Raw genomic sequence first — 24,175 nt, forward strand, 5'->3', positions numbered from 1 at the left:
GCCAGCTAGAAAGCACAGCTTTGCTTTCTTTTTCCAAGTCATTTTTATTCTTGTGAGAGCATATTTGGCATATTTGGAGGTAGATAGGTGGCTCTGGGAGGCTGTCAAAAGAAAAAGAAGCTTTCTTAAAGAGTTATCTGGGTTCTTTCGGAGGTGTCAGCTCTTGTTAGCGGACTAGCCAGCCCGCTAGCTCGGTGTAAACAAACCATCATCGCTGCCTGTCGCTGAGCAGCAGTCTGCTTCTTATTACAGCTCGTGTCAAACGTAAGAAATATTTTTTCGTCAACGTAATGTTATACAAATAAAAACGCCCCTTGGTGTATGTCTTGTAGTAAAAGTAAACGAATTGTCGCTGTCAACAAAAACGTAGTGCAGCTAGAGTTTTAGGTTTCTTTGTCTTGCTTGCTCCCGTGTTGTGTTGACTCCGGGTACTGTGAGTTTACTCTGAGTGGCTCTTCAGTGTATTCGAGGCTTGTCATCTAAAATAAAAGAAGCGGGAAGCTGCTGTTTAGGCTGATTCATTTAATCACTTGACAGTCTTTTGTAGAGTCAGTTTTGTTCATCTTAAATGCATACTGTGCTTTCCACCTTCTTCCTTTGTTAGTCATTGATGACTTGTTAAATCTGTGTTCCTATTTTTTTTTTTATTATTTTTTTTAAAAAGGTGTAAGCTGAGCTCCTGTTAACAATCCTAAAAGAGGTGATTTTGTGTAAGTCAGTGTGACCTGTAACTTTTTTTTTTTCAGAAAGCTATAGTCATTTCTTTCATGTGTGAGGAATAGTTGATTCATCTTATCTTCTAACATTCATTAAAAAATACTTAACTTTATGGAAATATGATTGTTACATTATGACACTCATCACCAGGAGACAACACTGAAGGCCGGTTCAAAATGGTCACTGTACTTCCTCAGCTAAATTTTCTGTACATTTACAACTGTAAGTAAATTATGATATTTGATAATAATAGTCTTGAATGCCTACAAGTTATTGTAGTAACAACCAAGCCTGTGTTAATTATTGGGTTAATATTAGTTAAGAGCATTTGCACCAATCAGAGATGAGGTAAATGCTGATTTTGGAGCACATTGGCCCATGATGCCTTATGTATACCTCTTTGGAACTAAAAAAGCCCATCATCAGCTTGTGAGATTGTTTTTAAAGAATGATCTCACTTAAAACTTCCAAAAAAAAATTGAGCATACCAGTACCCCGTGTTAAAGTTTGTTGCCCACTCAATCCATCAGTCCTGGTGCTGACCCTGATTAGCAAACTGTAAGTCAGGAGATCTCAATCTCAATAAAACCTGTGGGAGATCTTGGACTTTGCATCTTGTACAACACACTCTATAGAAGAATATCTTCTGGACATCCCTTTAGAAGTTGTCTGGAAACTTGTAGAAATAGCACAAAGACACTTTTTTTTTTTTTTTTTTTTTTTTTCCACTGAACACCCTATGAGGGCACTTAGTTGTGTTCTTTCACTAATTTCCCACCCTTGTGTATGTACTCTTTGGATTGTTATGCTACCTAATATTTCCTTTTAGCTGAATATTATATGAATGCCCATCCCATTTCAGTATTTTAACAGTTCGGTTTGCCACAAAACATGAAGTCATCTCATACATTTTTTATTGGCCGGGGTAGCTTATAACACATTTGTCCTGAATCCAAACTTTATATGCACAGAAACACTTCCAGCTCTGCCCTAAATTGAGATTAGCTTATGGATATTTCATGGAGCATCTTTTTTTTTTTAATTGGATATTTTATGCATTTCTTTATGTTTGAATTTCTTTTATTCTTGTCTTTCCAGTAGGGCCCTGCCCTTACTTTGCTCTGTCATTATTTCCAAGTTCAAGTTTAGCTTTTGTTGACCTTAACAGCACCAGAAAGAACCTTAAAACCGTTGCCTGTAAACAGAATTACATACACCCACACTACCTACTTCAATTCTCAAGTACCTGTATGTGTCTTCTATTTGAAAATCCACACAAGGATGCAAAGCAGATGCATGCATTGGGTTTTACATAAAGTCCATGCCCTGTAGAAAAGTCAAGTTGTGCATAGAGCAGGGTTCTCACAGGACCACGCCATAAGTTTTTGTAGTAATTTCTTGTTGGAGGATATTGATTTGTTGTTATAGAAAAACTGAATCTGTTGCGTAGGTTATGTTTGTACCACACCAGCTAGACATGGTTATTGAGCAATACGTCATATTTCTCCAGGAAGTTCAACTCTCTGGAGAACTTAATGTATAATGAAGTCAGCCTTTGACAGCGTGCCAGGCAGGAGAGCAGCTAAACATAGCTTCTAAGAATAGTAGAGATCTGTCATTGCTAAGTTGATTGATCATAACACAGAGTAGCTGCTCTCTCTTTCTCTTATATTTCCCTTCTCTTTAGTCCTTTTTTTCTTTTTCATGCACAACAGGGGTGTGTGTGTGTTTGTCTCTGTTTGTGTTGTTGTGTGCCAAACAAAACAAAAAAACTCAGGCCTTTGTTTAAAATGGTTTGTTCAAATGCTGTTGCCTAAATAGGCCTGGAGAGACACACAATACTCCCAGCTTGTACTCTAAACAGTGTAAACTATGTTAAAATGTGTCTGCATGTGTGTGAGTTTGTACTTTGAAGACTAGCAGATGAGTCACTAGATTTGCAGTAAAACTAATTTCAGTCGTAAAGTTCAATTGTGTATAACCAAAACAATTAATTGATTAGTAGATCAACAGAAAGTAAATTAGCAAAGAATCAGTTGATTAGCAGTGCTAAAAGTGTACTCCTTCTAGTCTCTCATATCTGTATTTGTGGTATTGTCTGTGAGTCACAAAACCCCCCAAAAAACAAGTTTTTCTGACATTTCACTGGATAACATGGCAAGTGGTCTGAAAGAAATCAGCAGTGGTAATTTTAACTGTTTAACTATTATTTTTAAAACCTTTAGTTATCTTCATGCACATGCCTTGTGTAAAGAACACGTGTTGCAGAATCTGAAAAAGATTTTTAATTACAAAAAAACATAACCTGAGCTAATCAGTCAACTTTATTGCTTGACTCCCCATTAAAATATCTTACTGTAATCCTTAGAAAACAAAAAGTAAACTTGTGTTTTATCCAGTCTGCTCCACATGACACAGAATAACAAGTTTGTGTTTAGTGGCTTTAGGTTCCCTCTTTCATTTTCAGGTCTCATTTCTGTTCATTTGACCTACTTTTAGATTACCACCTAGTGTCTGAAAACATTTGGTTGTGCTGTTTCTCCAGCAGAGCCAGCAGCACAGTGACCTTGATGTGGTCACGTGGTTGATGGGTTATGGGCTTTTTTCTTTGGTTCCAGTTAGAGACTAAAAGCTTCATCTTCTAATATTTTCCCTCCACTAGTAATTTGCTCAGGATGTGGTCTCAGTATTGTTTACTTCGGGCCTTGAGATGTTTATGTAATTTCAAGGACAGTTTGTTAAGTGATTTTTCTGTATCATGTTCGATATTTTAGCCTTCATCACCAGTCTGCGACTCAAAGTAACAGGCAGAACCATGTGGCTGTTTCATGTTATTTTCTCCATCTGGAGCACGTGCTCCAAACCCTTTCAGCGTATTGAATTACTTCCACACAAATCACAGGTGATGAGCTCTTCAGCTATAGAGAAGATTTCCCCTTTAGACTGCATCATTTGAAGGATATTAAGAGTATTACAATAAAACCAGCATGGCGTCTGGTGCCTGGACCCACCAGTTTATAGCACAACTCTGTGTTTACTGGTCTGACCACAGGGTTCTCCTTTGGTAATCAGGTCAATGCATTATTGGTTAGTGAAAATGTTTTTGTACATGCTGTCCTCAGTAAATGTCATTTTACAATATCTTTAATATATAATATCTTTTTGGGGGGAGGTCACTATTTGAGCAAAAACTGTGGCGCGGCATATTCACCTACAACCATGTCTGTCAAGCATGGGGGGGAACTGTACTGTGTGTGTGCTGCAAAGCTGAGAACAAAAGTGTGTGTGTGTGTGTGTGTGTGTGTAGATTACATCACACTGGTTGCCTTTGTTTAGCTTTCCATCATAAGACTCCAGCATCAGAAAGTCACTGTTTCATCAGGACTTATCAGGTCACCAGTAGAGACACGCTCAGCAACTGTTTTAGAACAAAAGCTCTAAAACTGGGATTGTGTTTGATGTAGAAAAACATGCTAAACTGGCTGTCAAGTAGTCTGACGTGTGCTAATTTACTCCAGAAGCTGACCCCACCCGTGTGAAGCTGCAAGTAGGTAAAAGCAAACACTTATTCACTCTATCCAATCTCTTAACTTTAGGTGTGTGGATAAAGAGTGTAGGAGGGTGTGTATAGGTTTGTTAAATTTAAAGGATGTCTCAGGGGAGCCATATAGTCCCCGAGAACAGTAAAGGCAGCCATGTGGTCTCTAAACATCAGGTTTAAATCACTACGAGGCAGCTACACATACAAAGAGTGGCTTGTTCGATGCGTGTAGGAACATGCACATGTTATAAAGCACAATTAGGTAAATGCAGTTTTGAGGACAGCGTAGGACCTTACCTAAGTTTAACTTTCTCAAACATAGCTGATAAATGCACACGAATAATTGCTTTGTAGGAACAGAACCAAAGGTGCACAGAAAGCAAAAAATAGATGTAAGGTATTGACGTCAAAACCATTTTTCTCAGTGTCTGCATAAACAAGGTCAGGGGCTTAAGATATTGACAGTTTAATGAGACAAGAGTCTTCACCAACAATGGAAAATTCCTGCACTAATTAAAATACTCCCACATAAACCTAACTGCATTCACTGTTATCTCACAATTCCCTGCCTTTCCGAGGCAAAGATTTTTTTGTTTTTGTTTGTTTTGACTGGTACTAATATATGCATAGTGAAAGGAGATAGCCAAAATCTGACAAAACATGACAGCAGGTCTGTAGTAAAGTTTATGACGTTGTTGAAATGTCACTGAACAAAGTGTGTTGTTGCGCAGTTTTTATCTTATGCAACAAGTTTGTGGCTCTTAAATTTATGTCAATTTAAAAAGAGCTTACACATATCAGAGGCCAGTGTCTGTTTTAATCTCCATTTAAATCAGTTGGTTTTTTGTTTTTTGTTTATAAAAAAAAAGCTGACATAGAAGATCTAAATGGCGGTATTAAATAACAGTCCTTATGTAAACATACTGCGACCTACTTTCTGTTCATTGGCTATTTTTACATTAAGAAAGTCTGCTAATGTACTTTGATATAGACTTAGCAAGTTTAGATGCTCAATAAGTGGACTTATTTGTTTCACCTTTATTTTGTGTTAAAACTTCTATATTATGTGTATATTTACAAGAAGGGAGAAAATTCAGATCTGTGTAAACCTGTTCTGCTTGACATAAGACAGACAAACTTGTGCAACCTGTTTGGTCATGAAAAAATTGATTGTCATGCCCAGGCTGGATATTAAGCAACATTGGGTAGATTATTTTACTTCGATGATCCCTGCTTTGGGCCTGTGTCATGCTAAATGTGTGTTATTGCTTTGGTTAAAAAATGCGTTATGTTGATTAAGTAGCAGTCCAGAAGGTGACTAAAAAGTGACTCGAGCAGCTTGACTTTTGTTCCTTTAACATGTACTTCCTTCTGACAACATTAACAACTTAACAGTCAGTACCTGTAGAGATAAAGCAGGGACGCAGTTATTAAAGTTTTCCGGTTGCAATACAACACCATTAAACTAGGTTTGAGTGTCTTCTTTTACAGAACACTCTGAGAATCAGACTTCAGACATTATCCCATCTCAACTTAGAAGGAAAAAGAATAGTAAATAGGAAAAACAGTGCAAAAATATGTTCGACATAGGCTTGACTTAAAGATTGCCAAGTTAAAAAATATATATATATTTACCACAATTATTTGCTCTAGTTTTTGCAAGCCATTGTATTGCTGTCCCTCCCAGTCAAGCTGGTTCCTCCTTTTCCTCTCAGTTTCACTGTGAGTCACACACAAGAGACACACACAAGTAAAATAATATTAATCGATTTGATGAAAACACCTTATGTTACAGTAGGTGCAATAAAAGATTCACAACAGCTGCTGTACCACGGTGACAAAGGCTACGTTCACACTGCAGGCGAAAGCGCATCAAATCTGACTTTTTTGACCCTATGCGACCCAATCCGATCATGGTCTGACAGTGTGACTGGCACAAATCCGATATTTTCAAATCCGATCTGGGTCACTTTCGTATGATGTTTTAGAAAGCGACTGCTGTTTGAATGGTCATGTCGCATTAAATCCGTCTTTTACATCACTGACACAAGACAGACGCCAATTATCAGCGCCGGAGAAGCGCCTGAGAATGCATCGCGAACGCTTCCTGGCCATCCAGCGTAGATGTTAGTGAAACTTTTGGGAAGACAGCATTGGAGAAACGTGAACATTTTATTTGTACTGTATAATCTGCAGATTCTGACAGAAATCTGCAACTATTCTTTGAAGCACTGCTCCGCTCTAAAAAAGCAATAAGGATAATTATTAGGCCATATGTAAATAACAAAATAACTTTATAACTTAAAGCAAAATTGGGAAACGTAAAGTCCGAAACAAGTCTTTATATTAAGGGCCGTCAGTCAAACATTGTTTGGTCTGGGTCTAAACAGAGCGCGTTGTGTGTGACGTCTTTTTTTGTGCATACAGGCCGCTTTGAGGGTTCACACTAGAGCGTGTTTGCTGTTACATTTTATTTGTAGTGTGAACAAGCAGACAAAAAAAATCAGATTTGATCAAAAAATCAGAATTGAGCATTAAGACCTGTAGTGTGAACGTAGCCAAAGTGAAGGAGGCCAATGGAGGATGCGTCATGCATTAGAGCTCTTCAGTCATGTCAACTGGTAGAAAAACCTTTAGACTGCTTACCTTTTGCTGCTATTATCCTCCGTCCTACAGTATGTTACCCACTGACACCCAACCCAGGCAGTGGTTAGATATTGGTTTATCATGATTTTTAGATTTTAGTTGGTTACATTTATTTTTATTTTTTTTTTTTTTTTTTTTTTTTACAGCATCTTAAGTGAATATGTATTATCTCCCCCAAAATTTGCAAGGTAAAGCACTACTAAGTACCAGTAACACAAGAGTACCGCAGACACACAAATGTTGAATCTGTAAATTATTTTAATAATAACAGAACCAATAATAATATATAAACTCATAATCAGTCAATACAAGAGAACATTTTTGCACCAAAGGGGGAGCAGGAAAAAAGACATCTTTTCCTGGTCTCTCTCTGGAATTTGAAACGGTTATCCGTCTCTATGTTTGAACACAGTTTTTTTTTTTTTTTTTTTTTTTTATTTCTGCAGCAGGAAGAGCAACACTACTTGTACTATGCTGACCTTTGTCCTACATTTGCTTTTCACTAAATCAAAGTAAAGCAAACTCTGTTTAATTTGCACTAGTCTATGACCTACAACTGTGTGTCATTACACAAACACCCACACACTGATGCAGTCCACAGGCATAGTTGCCTGTCTGCCAAGCAGATGATGCTGCAAAGGATGAGTTTAATGAGTCATACTTTCTGCCCTTCATTCACATTTATTTCTTGCATCTCTCTATTCTCTCTGTCTGCTTTATTTTGCAGAAGTGAGGTTTTCACCTGCTTCTGTCCACTGCTTTCACCTATAATGAAGGTCCTCACATTTTTTTCCCCTCGGCTATCTGGAGAGACATTAAGGCACCCACCACACCTATGTCCTCTATTACAGGTCATTTGTACATATTGCTTGGCAATAAAATGATAACGGTCATTATTGTGAAACTATCTTTCCGTGATGGAAATATAAGACATGGTTAATATAACCTCAGTAGAACTATTTGGATTCATGTGTTTAAATGAAATTTAACAGCACAGCTCCATATAGGAGTAAAAAACAGAAATTTTAAGCATGAGCCATTTGATCTGTTTTGTATCTATTTATCATGATGAGATATTATTTTTATAATATTTTCCAGCTTTATTTTTACATATCGTTAGCTTGATAGCATAATTGCCTAAGTCATTTTTGGCCAATGACATAGGCAGACGGACAGGATGATGCAGCAGTGGTAGGGGAGTAAAGTTAGGCAAAAATCTCAATTTGACCAAAAAATGACTTAGGCACTTATGCTATGAAGCTAACGATATGATAATTGTGGCAGCTGTGATTTAGAGCAAAAATGGTCACAGCCATCATGAGCGATCGTCCTGTCGACCTAAAATCGTTGTCAGTGCACGTTTTAAGAAGCAGAAATGGGTAATTCTGCTTTTTGGCTTTTTCCCCCCGCTATACTTCCACTTTCTGCAGCTGCCAGATGTTCACCACTCCTAGTTTTCCTTCAGGAGGAATAAAGAAATCGAGAGCAAATCAATCCGCATTGATGTTTCCGCTCAGCCTTCAGTTGTTCTTATTGTCTTTCTTTCCTCGGTGGCTTTCTTTCCCCACTTTTATCCGAGTTTGCTGTTAGTGTCCTGGATTGATTTCTTGGGTTTTTGAAGCCTCTTCTATACTCCTGACGGACTACTGCTTGTGGCTTCATACCCCTGACACACACGTCTTATCAGTCTTTATATTTATTGCCAAAAATATCCAGCTATTGTTCTAAAATATTATCTATAAGATGGAGAAGAGTAAATATGTGTTTGTCGTCCATGTGCCTTTGATTTTGAGGGTTTAGTGAGCGAATGCAATGACTTGGAAAACTGCACAATGTGAAGCAAGAGATACTGATTTGGATGGCACAGTGAACTCTGTGTGACAATCTGAACACTTTACTTCTGGATAAAAGCAAACCAACCAGCCTTCTGTCTGCTGTTTTGTAAAGTGATTTTAAATTGGTGCCTTTGGATTTAGTACATCAGACAGAACATGCAGCGGGAGGCGGTGCAGATAAGATGTGCTCGGTGATGATATACTAAAAATAAACACTCTTAAGCAGTAAGTCAGAGCTGTGGAGGTTTTTTTTTTTTTTTTTTTTTTTTTTTTTCCATCTTCGATGTAGTGGTTTTAACAAAAATATGTGCACCTCGTCCTTTCACCGCAACTTGTTTTCTTTCATTTTCAAGGCTGGTAAGCACTTTTAAACTTGTTTTCATTCTTTCAAACTGAAGACCGGAGCTGAGTGACATCAGTAATGTAATCTTTAAACATGCGTGCTCATAGCATGCTATCACAGCCTGCATGAAGTGGATACATGCACTCATTATACTGTGGATACTGACCTTTGAGTCGGATCAATAGCATCAATGTTAAAAGCTCAATAGTGTCCATCATTAAAGTAATGTGTAATAATGTGACCTCAAGGTTGTTGTGATATCAATACATTTTTAGTGATTTTTTTTTTTTTAAACTGATATTAAGGTTTAGTGAGGTGGGTTTTTTTTGTTTGTTTGTTTTTCTTTCCATATATGGTGCAAAATACTGTGCAACTTCCTAAAATGAAAACTAAACAGTCCCCCAGAAAATTTCAATAAAGGTTAAGCTCATGCACATGAAAGGAGGTGCACCCAATATTTCAAAATATGGATTGCTTTCTATTTTAAAATATTGCTGACAGCATGCATTCTGGATTGCTTGCGCTGTTGTATTTTTTTTTCAATTCTTTTTAGGACATAGTTGAAAAGCACTAGAGGAGTTTATTTTCAGTAAAGGGAAGCATTACTCAGGGGCTCTCCAGGAGAGATTTTGAGTGGGAGCGTCAGTTAATTCCAGTTAGTTCCAGCGGGTCATCCACCTGGCTCCTTTTTGTCCAGCCCTCTGTCTCTCCCCGAGTACCACTCAGGGTCAGGTAGATGGCATTTAGTGAGTGGCTATAATTAGCAGAAGAACAGAGCAGATGGTAAAGTTGTCTGTGTTATTGGTTTGTTCCATAGGTGATGAGTGTGGAAAATTATTGGACGTCACAGCAGGACGTTAATAGGGAACAATAAGCGTGTACATGACATTCACAAGCCTTTTATGAGCCAAGAAAATTGTGATCATAGATTTACCCAGCATGAAGCATCTTGATGGTGAGTCATTTCACATCCTGTCGACAGACATTGTGTGTCAGCTGGTCTCTCAGAAATGAAACCTCTTTGGGCTTTGGCTCAGACCCTGGGAAGCCCCATTTGGTTTGGTGTCTAAAAATGATAATTTTTTTTCTCTCTTTTTATCTCATGTTCCCTGATAGCGTGCCTTTTTATCTCAGTATGGGGTCAGAACTGTGGCGCTTGTGTCTTTCCCTTTAAGTAGTGCCAATCATTGTGTTTTGACTTTGACTTCCCAGGCAGCTGGACACAGACAAGTGAAAAGACTCAACTTTGTAAAGCTTTTTAGTGAGTCTGTTCTCAAACCTGCAAATTTATTGTTTTGCTTTACAGAGTTGAAGCTTTCTGTTGTTTCTTCTTCTTCTTCTTCTTCTTCTTCTTCTTCCTTCTTCCTTCTTCCTTCCTTCTTCCTTCTTCCTTCCTTCTCTCTTCCTTCTTCCTTCCTTCTCTCTTCCTTCTTCCTTCCTTCTCTCTTCCTTCTTCCTTCTCTCTTCCTTCTTCCTTCTCTCTTTCTTCTTCTTCCTTCTCTCTTCCTTCTTCTTCCTTCTCTCTTTCTTTCTTCTTCTTCTCTCTTTCTTCTTCTTCTTCCTTCCTCTTATTTTTCTTATTGGTTTTTATTTCATTTTATGATTTTTTTATTTTTTATTTATTTTATTTTTTCCAGTTCAGTTTCAGTTAGTTTCTGGAGTGGGTTTGCACATCTCAGTTTTGTTTCTATTAGCTCATCTGGCTGAAGGACCGATGAGCTCATGCCGTGGCCAGACGTCCATCGTCTGTCTGTCCACAGGTCATAAGAATCTCTACTCCTCCCAGAGTATTTGTCAGATTTCAGTGGAACTTGGACACAATGATCACCTAATGGGAATGTGGGACTTCACCCAAACTGTGGTCAAGGTCAAGTTCATATTTATCATTCTCGGTGATTTTAATTCACATTAGTTTGTGCAATATAGCCAGTCAGCTTGTTTCTGACCTGACATATATCGTGACACATGTTTTATAATGTTTACTTCGAGTTGTTTTAATAGCATGTGTGGTGTTTGTCAGGGGTAATTTACTAGTTGTTTAAGTTATTTGACTAACCAGGGGAAAGATTAAAGACTTTCTGAGCATAAATCACAATATATTTGACTTACAATCATGTAAACATCCCAGTCTCAAAAAACAAACGCACCAAAACTTCCTCATAATTATTGTATTTGATCAGCATAAGGCTAAAGACCTTTCCTTCCTATTTTCTATTTTGTTACACTGTAATGCTTTTTCACATCTATTTTTTGGTGTTATTTACATGTATAACTTTGTGGTTATTCTCATAATATTGTTGTTTTTGTCACAACCACACAGAACAAAACTTGTCTGCGACTTGAATCATCTGGAGAGCTGTTTGCGCCTGTGTAGCAATCAGACCACAAGACTATTGTCCTGGGAATCCACTATTATAGCTGCCAAAATACCCTTCAAGAATACTTTATTCCCCTTTTTTTCTAGTTAATAGGGACCCTCCATGAAATCTAACTTTTCATCATGACGGAAAATAACAGCGCAACTAGAGTGGGAAAGAGTGTAATTTTCGTAAATGGTCGATTGGGGAGAAGCTGAAAGGAAAGGGGGAGAGATTGATTGGACAGTCTTTAGATGTAGAAGTGCTTCGATTTGGGAACTTGCCCACTGGCCAGTCATCTCAGTTCAGCTCAAATAGTCGCCATCATCTTCTCTGCGTATAATAGAGCGTGCTGGTCAATGTCACAGGGTTTGACGCTCAGCATTTTTCCTGCGGCTCTAAGGATTTTCTTTGTTCTTAGCTTTGGATAGTTTTTTTCCTTTCTTGTTTACTTTCTTTTTACCCTTCGCCGCCACACTTATGGGAGTATGTAACAATTGCTTTACATACATACTTGCATCACCCTAATACAAATGGTACGTTAAGTGGTTCGTGTTTGTACGCACATGCTTTGTGTTCCTCTTTTACCCTTGAGTGTACAGAATCCCCTAATGCTTGTTTGGTAGCACAGAGAGATGGTTTAAATGAAGTGGTCCAATGCTCGAGGGCGTACTCACATCAACTTGGCCTCTCTGGAGCAAATGTGTGTGTGCTGGAGAGGCACAGTGAATAAACAGTATGCCGATATGTGTGTGTAGGTGTATTTCTCATTATGTACAGAGCATTAAAGCTTCAGTGAATGTTTAAAAACATGCTGCAGACAGTATAAACATACAAATATGAGCATGCTGTACTGCTGTTGATATTGTGAGGCTACCTTATGAATTTTGTTCATTAGCTACATTATGAATGTCTCTTTGCATTGCGATTGAATTGTTCAACCATGCTGCCCACACTGTTTATCTAACTTAAACAACGTGATATATTTGCCTGTAAAATCCAACGAAGAACTGTTCTGAGAAATAGTGACGTATTTTGTGAACGATAAAGGAAATTGATTGTAAGTTCTGAACCTCCGTGTCTTTTTCCTGTGTGTGTGAAACACTTGTCTCTGTCCTTGACACTTCTTGTCGCTAAGCAACTCAACATGACAGCAATTTGGCAGCGCCTAGCTGGCTTTGAGTGTTTGTAGGTGCAGTAGTTTAAGGCCTCGATGCCATGAGCAACTTTTTTTGAAGTGACAGAGAATGCAGTAATCAATGGTAGCTGTTTGGCTGTGGTGATATTTCTGCAGGACACTTTGTGTGTCAGGAGAACACAAACGTGTGACCTTTTCAGGCCATGCTGCCACTAAATTTATTTTTAGTCTGGGCGGCCAAGCCACAAACCAAACACGAAGCCTCACTAATGCACTGGCTGTTACGGGTGTGTGCAGGATCATGTATTTATTTTATAATATATATTTTGTTTCTTATTGCATTCTGTTTTTCAGTTACTTGGAGACTGTTATTGTGAATGATTGTATTAGGTTAATGTTATAAACTTGTGGTTTCAGGGTTTTTTCTGCTTAAAATGGTCCTTTGGAGTTTGTCACATAATCATTGGTCCAGATTTAGTTTGCCAAAGAATCTGTGGTACTCTTTGTAGCACAAGTTCATATATTTTGCTGTTATTTCTGGCCTTCTAATACACCAAAATGTATTTTATGTTTGAATAAATGAAACCCCACTTAGAAAAAAATTGTTTCTTTTGAAAGATCCTGGACATTTTAACAGTTGTGAAGTAGATTTGTTTTGATCACATGTTATGACTATGTATTTAAATTTGAGAATAAACAAATAACTTTGGTTTTTCCTGTTTGTTTCTTTGTCTTCCTCAAAAAATGTAGTCTCCTTCAAGTCAAGTGGCAGTCCTGCCCGCCTTCTCAGTGGATTCCTGGTTGGTCACCCATCTCACCAACCAGATTTCATCAACATCTGCGAGTCTGTCCGCTGCCCGCTGAGTTCACCTCAGTCTTCGTTGGAGGCCAGTCCAGCACTTCAAGCTGGACGGAGGAGAGAAGAGTGGGGCCGAGGGCCCAACATTTGTGTTGCGACATAGAACTTCAAATCTCATAGCACAACACACCACAGAGTCTACGCCTACAGGTCCCATGAGTCCACGGGAGAAAGCAGACTTGCCCACCTCAGGTTCTTCAACCAGTCACCTCAGCACCGCAGAGTGCCCCTCGCACAGTGGGGTAAGTATCACACGCACACACACACAATTTGCTGTGGTTGGTTCAGAGCAGTGAGGCGTGATGTGGGTCAGCTGGTTACACTGTAAAAGTATCCCACCAAAACACACACCCTCAAGTTCATAAATAAACAGGTGTTGTTAACAGGAAAGTATAATATAGTGTAACTGATGCTGACCAGTCTGTTGACCTAATAATAAAATAAAAAAACATGAGCTGGAGGATTTTTTTTTAAGTTTAATTAAGGAAATGAATGTCAATTTTCTTTTATATTTTATATCAGTTTATTAGCAAAGTGCAAACTCGCTGGGGGCTCTTGTGTACATAAATACAAAGTAGATTTGAAGCACACACACCACACACATCGATTAAAAACAGTAATTGGCACTGAGGGTTAATCACTTGGTCATAGTCTGGCCTCAGTTTGTGTCCTTTGGAGTTTATTGAACGGCATATTTAATTTAACATAAAAAGGCTGCGAGGCTTTTCTTTATTAATGAGCATTATAAAGTTAGAAATGCCAATAACTGTTTAGGAACATTTTGGACCTACTTTGTTGTTAGTTCTGCGAGTGAGCTTTTGTTAGGGAATTATCCTTTAATCATTTAACATTAAACCATTAAAAATAAAACAAATAAAGCACAGTACATAAAACATGAGTTGAAGTAACACATTAACACTCTTCTCAGTGGGAAGTTTCCTGGAGACAGAAAAGTTGTGAAGTATTTTACATAAAGCATATCCAGTACAAAAAGCACAATCTATGCCATTAGCAGTTTGACAAAGCTGTGCGTATAAAACTTCAAATGCAGTCTGCTGCTATACCTGAGCAGCTTAGAAAGAGTTGCTGGAGAATTAAATTTTGCACGTTTTCATCACGAACCTCCTCCTCAGCTTTTCCAACCTCAACTTATTATTGACACCCTCACCACCTTCTAGGCTGCTCAGACTCAATGATGAGTCATTCTGGGGTGTAGTAATTAGCAGTGCATTTTGATGAGGTTGCCTCAAGGACTGCCTGATGTTCACTTTTGGTTCCTCTCTAAAATCTCAAGCAATGTGGATAGTAGGGCTGGGCCATATTATACCGTTCACGGTAATACCGGTATAATGTTAGGCAACGATAGGAAAATGAAATATCGCGATAGAATGGGAGTAAAACGCGCATGCGCAGTGCCTTTGTTTTCATACGCACATGGCCGATTGTTGAGTGAAACAGATGATCCAGAATTGGTTTGTAAAAATGGTGCAACTTCCGTGATGTGGAACTGGTTTGGTGTTTGTCCGTCAGATACACAACAAAGCACATTTTTTTGCAGAACATGCAAGCGGCCGTTGTTATTGTCGTATTTGTCGGACTAAGATGCTCTTAAATCTGGGAGTAATCTGGGTCCTAAACTCCGTATGCTTCAGGTCAAACAACACTGCAGCATCACTTAGAGTTAAAAACTGTCTAAATTCTTTCATCTTTAATAAAACGATCAGCATTGCTGCTTTACCAGGTGTAACTATGAAGTTTAACTTCCAGGCATCCATGAAAACAAAAGTTATTACATTTAACGGAGTTAGAAGTTAGCAGGAAGCTAGCGGAAGTTAGCTCGCTAGTTTCGCTAGTTACCTAAGCATGATATTGCATGTTCTGACTGAGAGATTTCTGAAAAAAATCAAACGTACAGCTCTGCTATCACTTGCAACATAAATGAAGACAGGAAACTAAACAGCAGTGACGTTTGTAGGGTTACTGAAGTTGGGCTAGCTGGTATATAATGATGTGCTACGTGATCGCTAGCGACACAGCTATGTTAGCATAACATAAACAGTGAAGCTGGAGGACGAACACTAACACTTTTCCACTTATAAAAGTTAACGTGAAGGTTCTTCATGGTTAGAGACAAATGCAATCGCATGGCAGGATGCTGTAAACGGACCAAACTTCAGTCAGGAGAACAACTGAGATAATCCATCCACAATACGAGGTTAGTCATTAATATACTGCAACAACATGGGAATAGAGCAGCTGCCAGAGAATTCAACATTAAGGAATCAATGGTACAGAAATGGAGGAAGCAAGAAGAATGAGTTTAATAAAGTTTGATTTATCTGACTGCTTTGTTTCGCTTAATGTACCTTATAATCCCGTGCACCTTATGGTCCGAAAAATGCGTACTGCACACTGCAGTTTAATGTTGCAAAGCACCTCTTTTTAACTTCAGTGGATATTATACATGGTTATGCTCAGGACATGTCAGCCCATTTCTAGTGGAAATGCCTTTTGGTTAAACTTTCAGCAAGGAATTTGCATTTGTACTGTTACATTTTTATAAAGCTTTAATGTACATAAAAACCAGCTTCTTGTTTAAGTGAATATAAATGGAAGGTTGTCTTTTTGCGCTAGTAATGTTGTGGAGTTGTATTTTGTCTCGCATCAATTATATCGTCGGTTATATCGTTATCGCAAATTTTCAAATATATATCGTGATAAATATTTTTGGCCATATCGCCCTGCTCTAGTGGATAGTGAATAAGGCCAAAACTCACAGCTCCTGAAATAAGCCTGTTAGTACTATATAGAGTTGTCTTCGTGGAAGGAAAGCAAATGTTACCAAAAATCAGTGTGTTTAGCACCATATGAAGGTAACCTATCACACAAATGTGCCAGACACTCACCCTCAGAGGCACCATTTGTCCTTTTTCAGACTGAACGTGTGTGTGTATACAGTCGGAGCTGCTGTTCTATTGTTCGCTGTGAAAGACGATCAGCAGTGGGACACTGAGCTGAAACACAATAGTATTTGTGTGTCTGCTTGTGTTTGGCCTTTTTACCCGCTGTAACAGAACACAGACACCTGAGACAGCATCGGGGCTCCCTGCCCCAGTCAGCAGGGACACGCTGTGTTAACACCCCACAGGCCACATTTGAATTTTTAAGTGTTTTGCTCAGGTGTTAGCTTCTCTCAGATGTGTTGTTTGTGCTTGTGCGGTTTGGTTTTGGGGGTGGTATTACACTTCCTGTTTTCCGTGAAACTGGAACTTTTTTTTTTTTCTTTGTCAGTGTGACCTATATATTTCATATGTTTGATTTACATTTGATTTTATGGTAGGGAGATGATCTCCTGTTCAGAAAAATGTACACGTGTCTGTTTTTCTGATAGTTTTGAACTTGTCCCTGTGGGATTCTGGCATTTGAGTGCTTTCCTGGTCACACCCCTCTGTTGCAGAGCCGAATTTTGAAACAATAGTTTCACATCCCAAAGTCATCAGCCTGCTATCTTTGCATGAACTATGTGTTATAGGGAATTTGGTGCTCATAACTGTTTTAGAAATAGCATAAAAGTTAGAGATTGTCATGAAAGATGCCTGTAAGGGCTAAAAACACAACATCATTAAAGTCAAATTATGGGTCTTTTTACAGGTCATTTAATTTACTGAAAGTAATTAAGATGTTGAAGAATTTAAGGTGGTAATATCTGTTACATGAGTCCAGTCCAGTTTAAAGTTTTTCATAATGGAGATAATGGAAAATAATTTGAGTAGGAATAAGAAAATATCCCACATAGGAACAAAAATATCCGCAGAACCCAATAAACTCAGTCAACATTATGTCCTCTGTTTTGTTTTTTTTGTTTGTTTTTTTTTTAAAAAAAAGCTGTTTATCCTAAGATAACAAATAATGACAAACTCTCATAACACATGTAGTACACACAGCGCTGAATGAGACACAGCTAAGGAATTTGTTTTCAGTCACGTACACACAACAACGTAAAAGGAAAATGCCAACAGACGAATGACGTCTTCAAACATCCTCACTTCGTCAGGGTGTTTTTTTTAATTTTTTTTTTATTAAACTTTTATCCATCTCAGGTTAATGTAACATCACTTTTTACTTCCTTTTCTTGTACCTGTCATCCACAATCACAGTCATTAAGTAATTCTAGCATCCTTCTTAGTCATTATTCATTAAACCCTCAAACATTGTGGGGAACAAATTAGCACTTACAGTCACCAGTTAGTATATTGGTTATACCTTGCCGGTGCCAGGTTGGGCCTCCTTTTTCCTTCAGATCCACTTTAACTCTTTGTTACACAGATTCAACCAGATGCTGGAAACATTGCTCAGAGATTTTGGTCCATGTTGACACGAAAGCATCACAGTGGCTGCACATCCATGATGTGAATCTTTTCTTCTGCATACTTTGGTTGTAGCCATTTTTCTCTGACCTGTGACATCAATAAGGCATTTTGTCACAGAAACTTCAGTTCACTGGATGTTTTTATCTATTTTAGACCATTTCTGTAAAGCTTAGAGATAATAAATCCCAGTTGATCAGCAGTTTCTGAAATGCCAACAATGTAATTTCGAAGTTTCCCTAAATGTTTCCCTAAATGCCTTAAGTTGCTGCCATTTGATTGGCTGATTGAGTATTTGAACAAAGTGGCCAGTGAGGGTTTTCTATTTTGAAGTAACCCACCAGCATTGTTTGTGAAAATATCAGCAAGAAGGCAAATAAAATCCCCTGCTTTTAAAAATCTCCCAGCTTGGTAAGGCTTTCAGAGCTTCCATTCTTTATCCAGTGAAGCAAGGAAGGAAAAAAACTTGCTTCAAGGTCTTTAACTGTGAACAGCTTGATAAAAATCTAGGACTTTGTTGCTGGACTTGCAAATTCATGCCTACTTGCGTTCATTTGCACAAACAGTTTGTCTTGTGACCACTGTGTGTGTGTGTGTGTGTGTGTTTACCCTTACTGCCCCAAGAGAGCAGCTGTACATGTGTGAGTCACATGTCTGTTGTGCTGTGCAAGGGTTAGCGTGTATAAGTGTGAGCACTTCCCTCCAACACCAGTTCAAGTTCCAACTCTTGTGTCATTGGTCCTCAGAGTTGGACCATGTAGTTTAAAGTTCACTGGAGGATGTTGAACCTCTTTTGCTCACCCCTGACCAAGCTAGAGAAGCTAATCATTCATTACAAACAAAGTATGTGTATGTAGGTGTGTGTAAGTGCATGTGCGCCATCATTAGTCAGGAGAAAGTCATTAGCCAGGTATACATATAGGGTAGTTAATGAGCCTGAGGGGAGCTGGATATATGTTTCTTTTTGTGTGTGTGTGTGTGTGTGTGTGTGTGTGTGTGTGTGTGTGTGTGTGTGTGTGTGTGTGTGTGTGTGTGTGTGTGTGTGGCATTGGGCAATATTGCTGTTTTGGGACTTTTGAGAAAAAGTGCCTCATTTAATCTAGAGCAGACCGATACCTTGAGGGATTTCCTCTTCTTGTGTCTATATATCATCCAAGACCAACTTTTTAGCTCATGCTCAGAGGAAAAGTGTTGCGAGTCTTTCTGCTGTCATGCTCTGACATTCATTTTTCTTTCTTTCTTTTTTTAGGTTTTATTCAGTATCTTAAGAGATCCCAGATACAGCACATTTTGATTCATTTTCACAAACGTTCTTGCAATAAATAACTGTGCAATCCCTTCATCTCTTTGTTTAGTCTTTAAAAAATGTAACACATCCAAAATGAACAACCACTCCCACTTTAATCATGCCATATTATAACAGACTGATAAATTGAAATCACAACAGAATATATAACCTTTTTATTTCACTCTTAAACTACTGCCACGTTAAAAAAAGAATAATTAAAATGGCTTAAGGCAGAACTTCCCAAAGTGTGGGGCTCGCCAAACCAACTTCATTCTAAGCCAAAGACTAGAAAATATGGTGAAGCATATCTTCCCTTTGGTTTCACCTGCACAAGTGCCAAGGTAGGTCTCGCCTGCATAATTGATTTTCCCTGTGTCGGGAGCAGCGCTGGGCTCTCCAAGTCACGACAAACAGTATCCCACAGCTGTTTATGTTGTCAAACCCATTTTGCACAGAGAGGCATTTTTTGAAAAATGTATTGATAGCAATGTTGAATATTATTACACAGGAAAAAAACAACTACAGTAAAATAATCACACCGTGACGCCTCTGCCTTTCTAAATGGAGGGACAGTAACTGCGTGTGTATCTGCAAGCATTTAAAAACTGAAGGTAGAGACAAAATACTGTTAATCTGACTATCTGCCATTCTGCAATTCATCTCATGTAAACAATAACGTGGCGCACAGCATGACGTGAAAAAAGGCACATACCTTTGACGTTGCGTGACCAACTCTGTATTCCTCGTCCACGCGTAAACGGAAAAAAGGAGTTTTAAAAAATCTCAGTTTTCGGTGATTCAAAACGCCGTTTACGTGTGGACGAAACAGCTGCGTTTTCAGAAATGCCCGTGTAGGTGCGGACGTAGCGTAAAAGAGTTAGTAGAGTATTTTATTACTACCTGTAATTTATTGCAGATTACTTGTATTTGCTTAATTGTTTACTAAATGTTTGAGGTGTGAAAGTTCAGTTCAGTTCAGTTCATTTTTATTTCAAACATTTCAAACATGTGCCTTCACAATCATTACAAAATATCATTCCATTATTTGTTTGAAAAGGAGTAGGCTGAAGTATTTACTTATTTGTCCCTACCCCCTCAAGTTTTACCTCTCATTCATTTAATTTTTTTTTTTGTCTTAAATTAAACAAACAACATATGAAACATATAAACATATGAAGTAAAACAAAACATAACATACATAAATCAAAAACAAGAAATTAGCAAGCCCCACCACAGTATAGTTTCTTTCATATGAAAAATACAGAATGTGTATATTTGCAGATACACAAGTTATGGAAAAACAACAAACCAAAACAAAACAAAAAAACAAAAAAACAACCAAGAAAGAACCGCAACACCATTACCAGCAACATTACCATCCTGGGTTAACCCCGTTTTCTTCATTCTTATACTTATTTAAAATTAGGTTTTTATATTTTACTTTAAACTGTTTTATGTTTTGACTGTCTTTTATTTCTTCTGTTAGACTGTTCCATAATTTAACTCCTGCAATTGAGATTGACATAGTTCTTAAAGTTGTTCTAGCACTTTGTATTTTTAAATTCCATTTCCCTCTTAAGTTATACCCACCTTCTCTTTCTATGAACAATTTACAGATTTCTTTGGGAAGCAATTTATTTCTGACTTTATACATTATTTGCGCTGTTTTAAGCTTCACCAAGTCTTGGAATTTAATAGCTTGCATTTTGACAAAGAGTGCATTTGTATGGTCCCTGTACCCTACATTATTTATTAATCTAATGGCCCTTTTCTGTATTATAGTTATTGTTTGTGTGTTACTTTTGTATGTGTTTCCCCAGACCTCTACACAGTAGCTCATATATGGCAGTAGTAAAGCACAGTATAAAATGTGCAGTGCTTTCTGATCCAACATATGCTTTGCTTTTCCCAGGACGGCAATGCCCCGTGCCAATTTCCCCCGAACATAAGTAATGTGTGGCTTCCAACAGAGCTTGTGGTCAATGATCACCCCAAGAAATTTTATTTCATTTACTCTTTCTAAATATACATTGTCAACACATATTTCTACTTTGATGTTTTTCTTTTGGTTTCCAAACAACATAAATTTGGTTTTATCGAGATTCAATGATAATTTATTTATATCAAACCACTTCTTTAATATCGTTAATTCCTGTGTGATCATTTCCAAAACCTGTGGCAATTCCCCACCTGCACACAGTATATTTGTGTCATCTGCAAATATTACAAACTTTAAAATCTCCGATACTCTGCAGATATCATTTAAGTACATAATAAACATTTTTGGACCCAGTACTGAACCTTGAGGTACTCCACAAGCTATATCCATCAAATTAGATTTATATTCATTTATTTGTACATATTGTTGCCTATTCCCTACATAGCTTTTTAACCATTCCAAAACCACTCCCCTAAACCCGTACTTTTCCAGTTTTTTTAATAGAATTTCATGATTAACAGTATCAAACGCCTTCTTTAGATCTAAGAAAACTCCGAGCACATACCTCTTATTATCCATACATTCCGTTATCTTTTCCATTAGATCTATCAGTGCCAAAGCTGTTGATCTGTTGTTTCTGAACCCATACTGACTATCTGTCATTAATTCATATTTTTCCACAAAACTGTCAAATCTTTTTATGAAGAGTTTTTCCAGTATCTTAGAGAACTGGGAGAAGGAAAGAAACCGCAATGGAGCAAAATATGGGTGTGTGTGGCTGGAGGATGTGTTTGCATGCATGCATCAGAAGGGGGGTGGGGCGCGAACATTTTTCTTATAAAACAAAGGGGGGCCTAGCAAAAAAAGTTTGGGAACCACTGACTTAAGGCATTAAAACATCCCATCACTTAACAAAGCTGGTGAAAGTCAGCGTGCCTGCACTGCACTGATAAGGTTATTTACCTTGTGTGTCAGACACAGATGCATTTTGCTACAATATGAGATTTAAAAAAAATTTAAAAAAATGTATATTTGTGGTATTTCTATTTTCAGTAAACACATGTACCAGGCTTAGCTTTGCAAATGTGAACACTGTGTTTGCTGTTTCCGGCTAATCTTTGAGTTTTGGACTGTTGGGCAGGAAGAATGAGCCATATGAATAAGTCCGTTTCAGCTTTGGGCTGCAAGTTGAACATGCTATCAATTCTTTTTAATTCAGTGTTTGGGAAGAGGCTCCCAACTGTCCTTCGGGAATTTGTTTTCCACCCCCCAAAAAATGGAGAGGAGAAGTGTTCAGCTTATACATGACACCAACTGTGACACGTTTACACAAAATACACGTGACTGTGCCAGACGAGCAACGATCTGGGCCTCGCTGACCTCCGGACTGCGTTGTTACTCATACACGATGAGCTGGTGCATGGTGACCTCACCGAGATAAGAATGAATGGTTTTTGGATAGATGGGATCATATCAGTAGACATGCACTCTCTCCTATACAGAGCGAAATCTGACTCTGTAAACTCTGCCATAATACCTTGTTGACAACCATGCAGCTGAGTCACATGTTCAGGCTTTTTCACAGGCGTGTTTATCTCTGAATGTAAGCACAAGTGTGTGAGGGGTAGCCCAGAGTTCCAGGAAAATTGTCCTGCTTCGCTGTGACAGACCTCCTCCTGTCCTCTCAGTTTTTAGGTCTGATTACAGCAGCTTCAGCTGAGCAGCTGGCAGCTCGGCTATTTGCGTCGCCTGCTGCTAAACCTCAGCACTGTGGCTGATTTCAAATGAACTGATGTTTCACAAGAAAAGCAAAAAAAAGTTTCTGTGCCTGCATCACTGGCAGTCGGTCATTTTCAGTTTCTCTGTATTTTTCTTCCTGAGAATATGCGCAGACACCCATAGCTTCCTCTTTGCAATCAGCCTCTTTCATCAGCTTTTACGTGGCAGAGAAAGACGAAAGCTGCTAACTACCAGCTACAGAATACCCATATTAAACCCGCTTCTCACGATCAGAGCAGGAAAGCACTCTGGCAGGATTTAACAGCTGTTTTTGCAGATTTTAATAACAACATCTCTACGGTCGTGTGAAAACAGCCTCCAAAATGTCAGCTTCACACCAGGTAACAGAAACGGCCTTTTCAGTCATTTATTATTTGTAATCAAACCTTTTGTGTAGGGGGAAAAAAGTTTACTAAGCTAGCATACTGTAGCTCAGAGCAGGAGAGCAGGTTGTCTACTAATCGGAAGGTTCATGGTTTGATCTCTGGCTGCTCCAGTCTGTATGCAGAATATCCTTGGGCAAGATAGTAACCCAAGTTGCTCTCTAATGCATCCATCGAAGTGTGAATGTGTGGATGTTGGATAGAAAGCACTAGAGCATAGAAAAAGTGCTTGTATTAATGGGTGTGACTAGGAGAACAAGGCATGTTTTATAAAGCAAGTATGTGACTGTGACTTGTCACAGTGCATGTCCTATTATTTTTAGCTGGTGGCCATATACTTGAATACTATTCCACTCATGCACATCATAGAACTTTTTACCTGCTATTGTCTTAACATACTTGGTCTGCAACTTGCAGTTTTCATTTCTGATTATTTTTCAAGAGGCTAATTTTGGTTTATTTAAAAAAAAAAAAAAGTGTTAAAAATGAGGTCAATTGTACTAAATCACTATTTTTCTGAAAAACACACTAACAGATTATGTCCCACGGTGTTATGTGCGGGCGTTACTTCAGGGCTTCAGCGTTGTCGTACATATAGATTGTTTGGTGAAGTTTTGTTGATAAAACTCAGTCACAAGATTCAGTCTTGTTTTCACATGATGTTAGCATAATTTTATTCTGATATTCACATGGATTCAAATTACAGCAAGACAGGTTAGGCGAGTAGCTTGTTGCTAGGATAAATTATAAATAAACTGTGCGCTTTGCATCCAAAACTAATCGGGGATTTTAGTCTGGTCGTGAGATGACAGTAGTTGTATTGATAACTGCAGTAGATGCTGTGCTGCTTATGTGTCATACACTTTCTACATCAGCGAAGAGCACCACACGTGTCTCAAAAGCCGACGAGGATATAATATCGCAAGAACAGCTACTCGTCCGTCTGTGCATCTGCAACCGAGCATAATCCTGACCTTAGAGGA

At 38.3% G+C, this 24,175-nt stretch overlaps 1 protein-coding gene across 1 annotated transcript in view; it reads left to right on the plus strand.

Moving 5' to 3' along the window:
* Nucleotides 1-24,175, plus strand: part of adipor2 (adiponectin receptor 2) — a 31,601-nt gene that overhangs the window by 339 nt on the left and 7,087 nt on the right. The window contains exon 2 of the mRNA XM_085385892.1: nucleotides 13,328-13,678. Within this exon, the coding sequence (XP_085242018.1) occupies nucleotides 13,592-13,678 (87 nt within the window). The 5' untranslated portion in view covers nucleotides 13,328-13,591. The remainder of the gene's footprint in view (nucleotides 1-13,327; nucleotides 13,679-24,175) is intronic.

This window comes from Rhamphochromis longiceps, linkage group LG17 (genome assembly GCF_057381845.1).
Source record: "Rhamphochromis longiceps isolate RC_006_pf linkage group LG17, R_longiceps_female_GT1.1, whole genome shotgun sequence".
NCBI lineage: Eukaryota > Metazoa > Chordata > Actinopteri > Cichliformes > Cichlidae > Rhamphochromis > Rhamphochromis longiceps.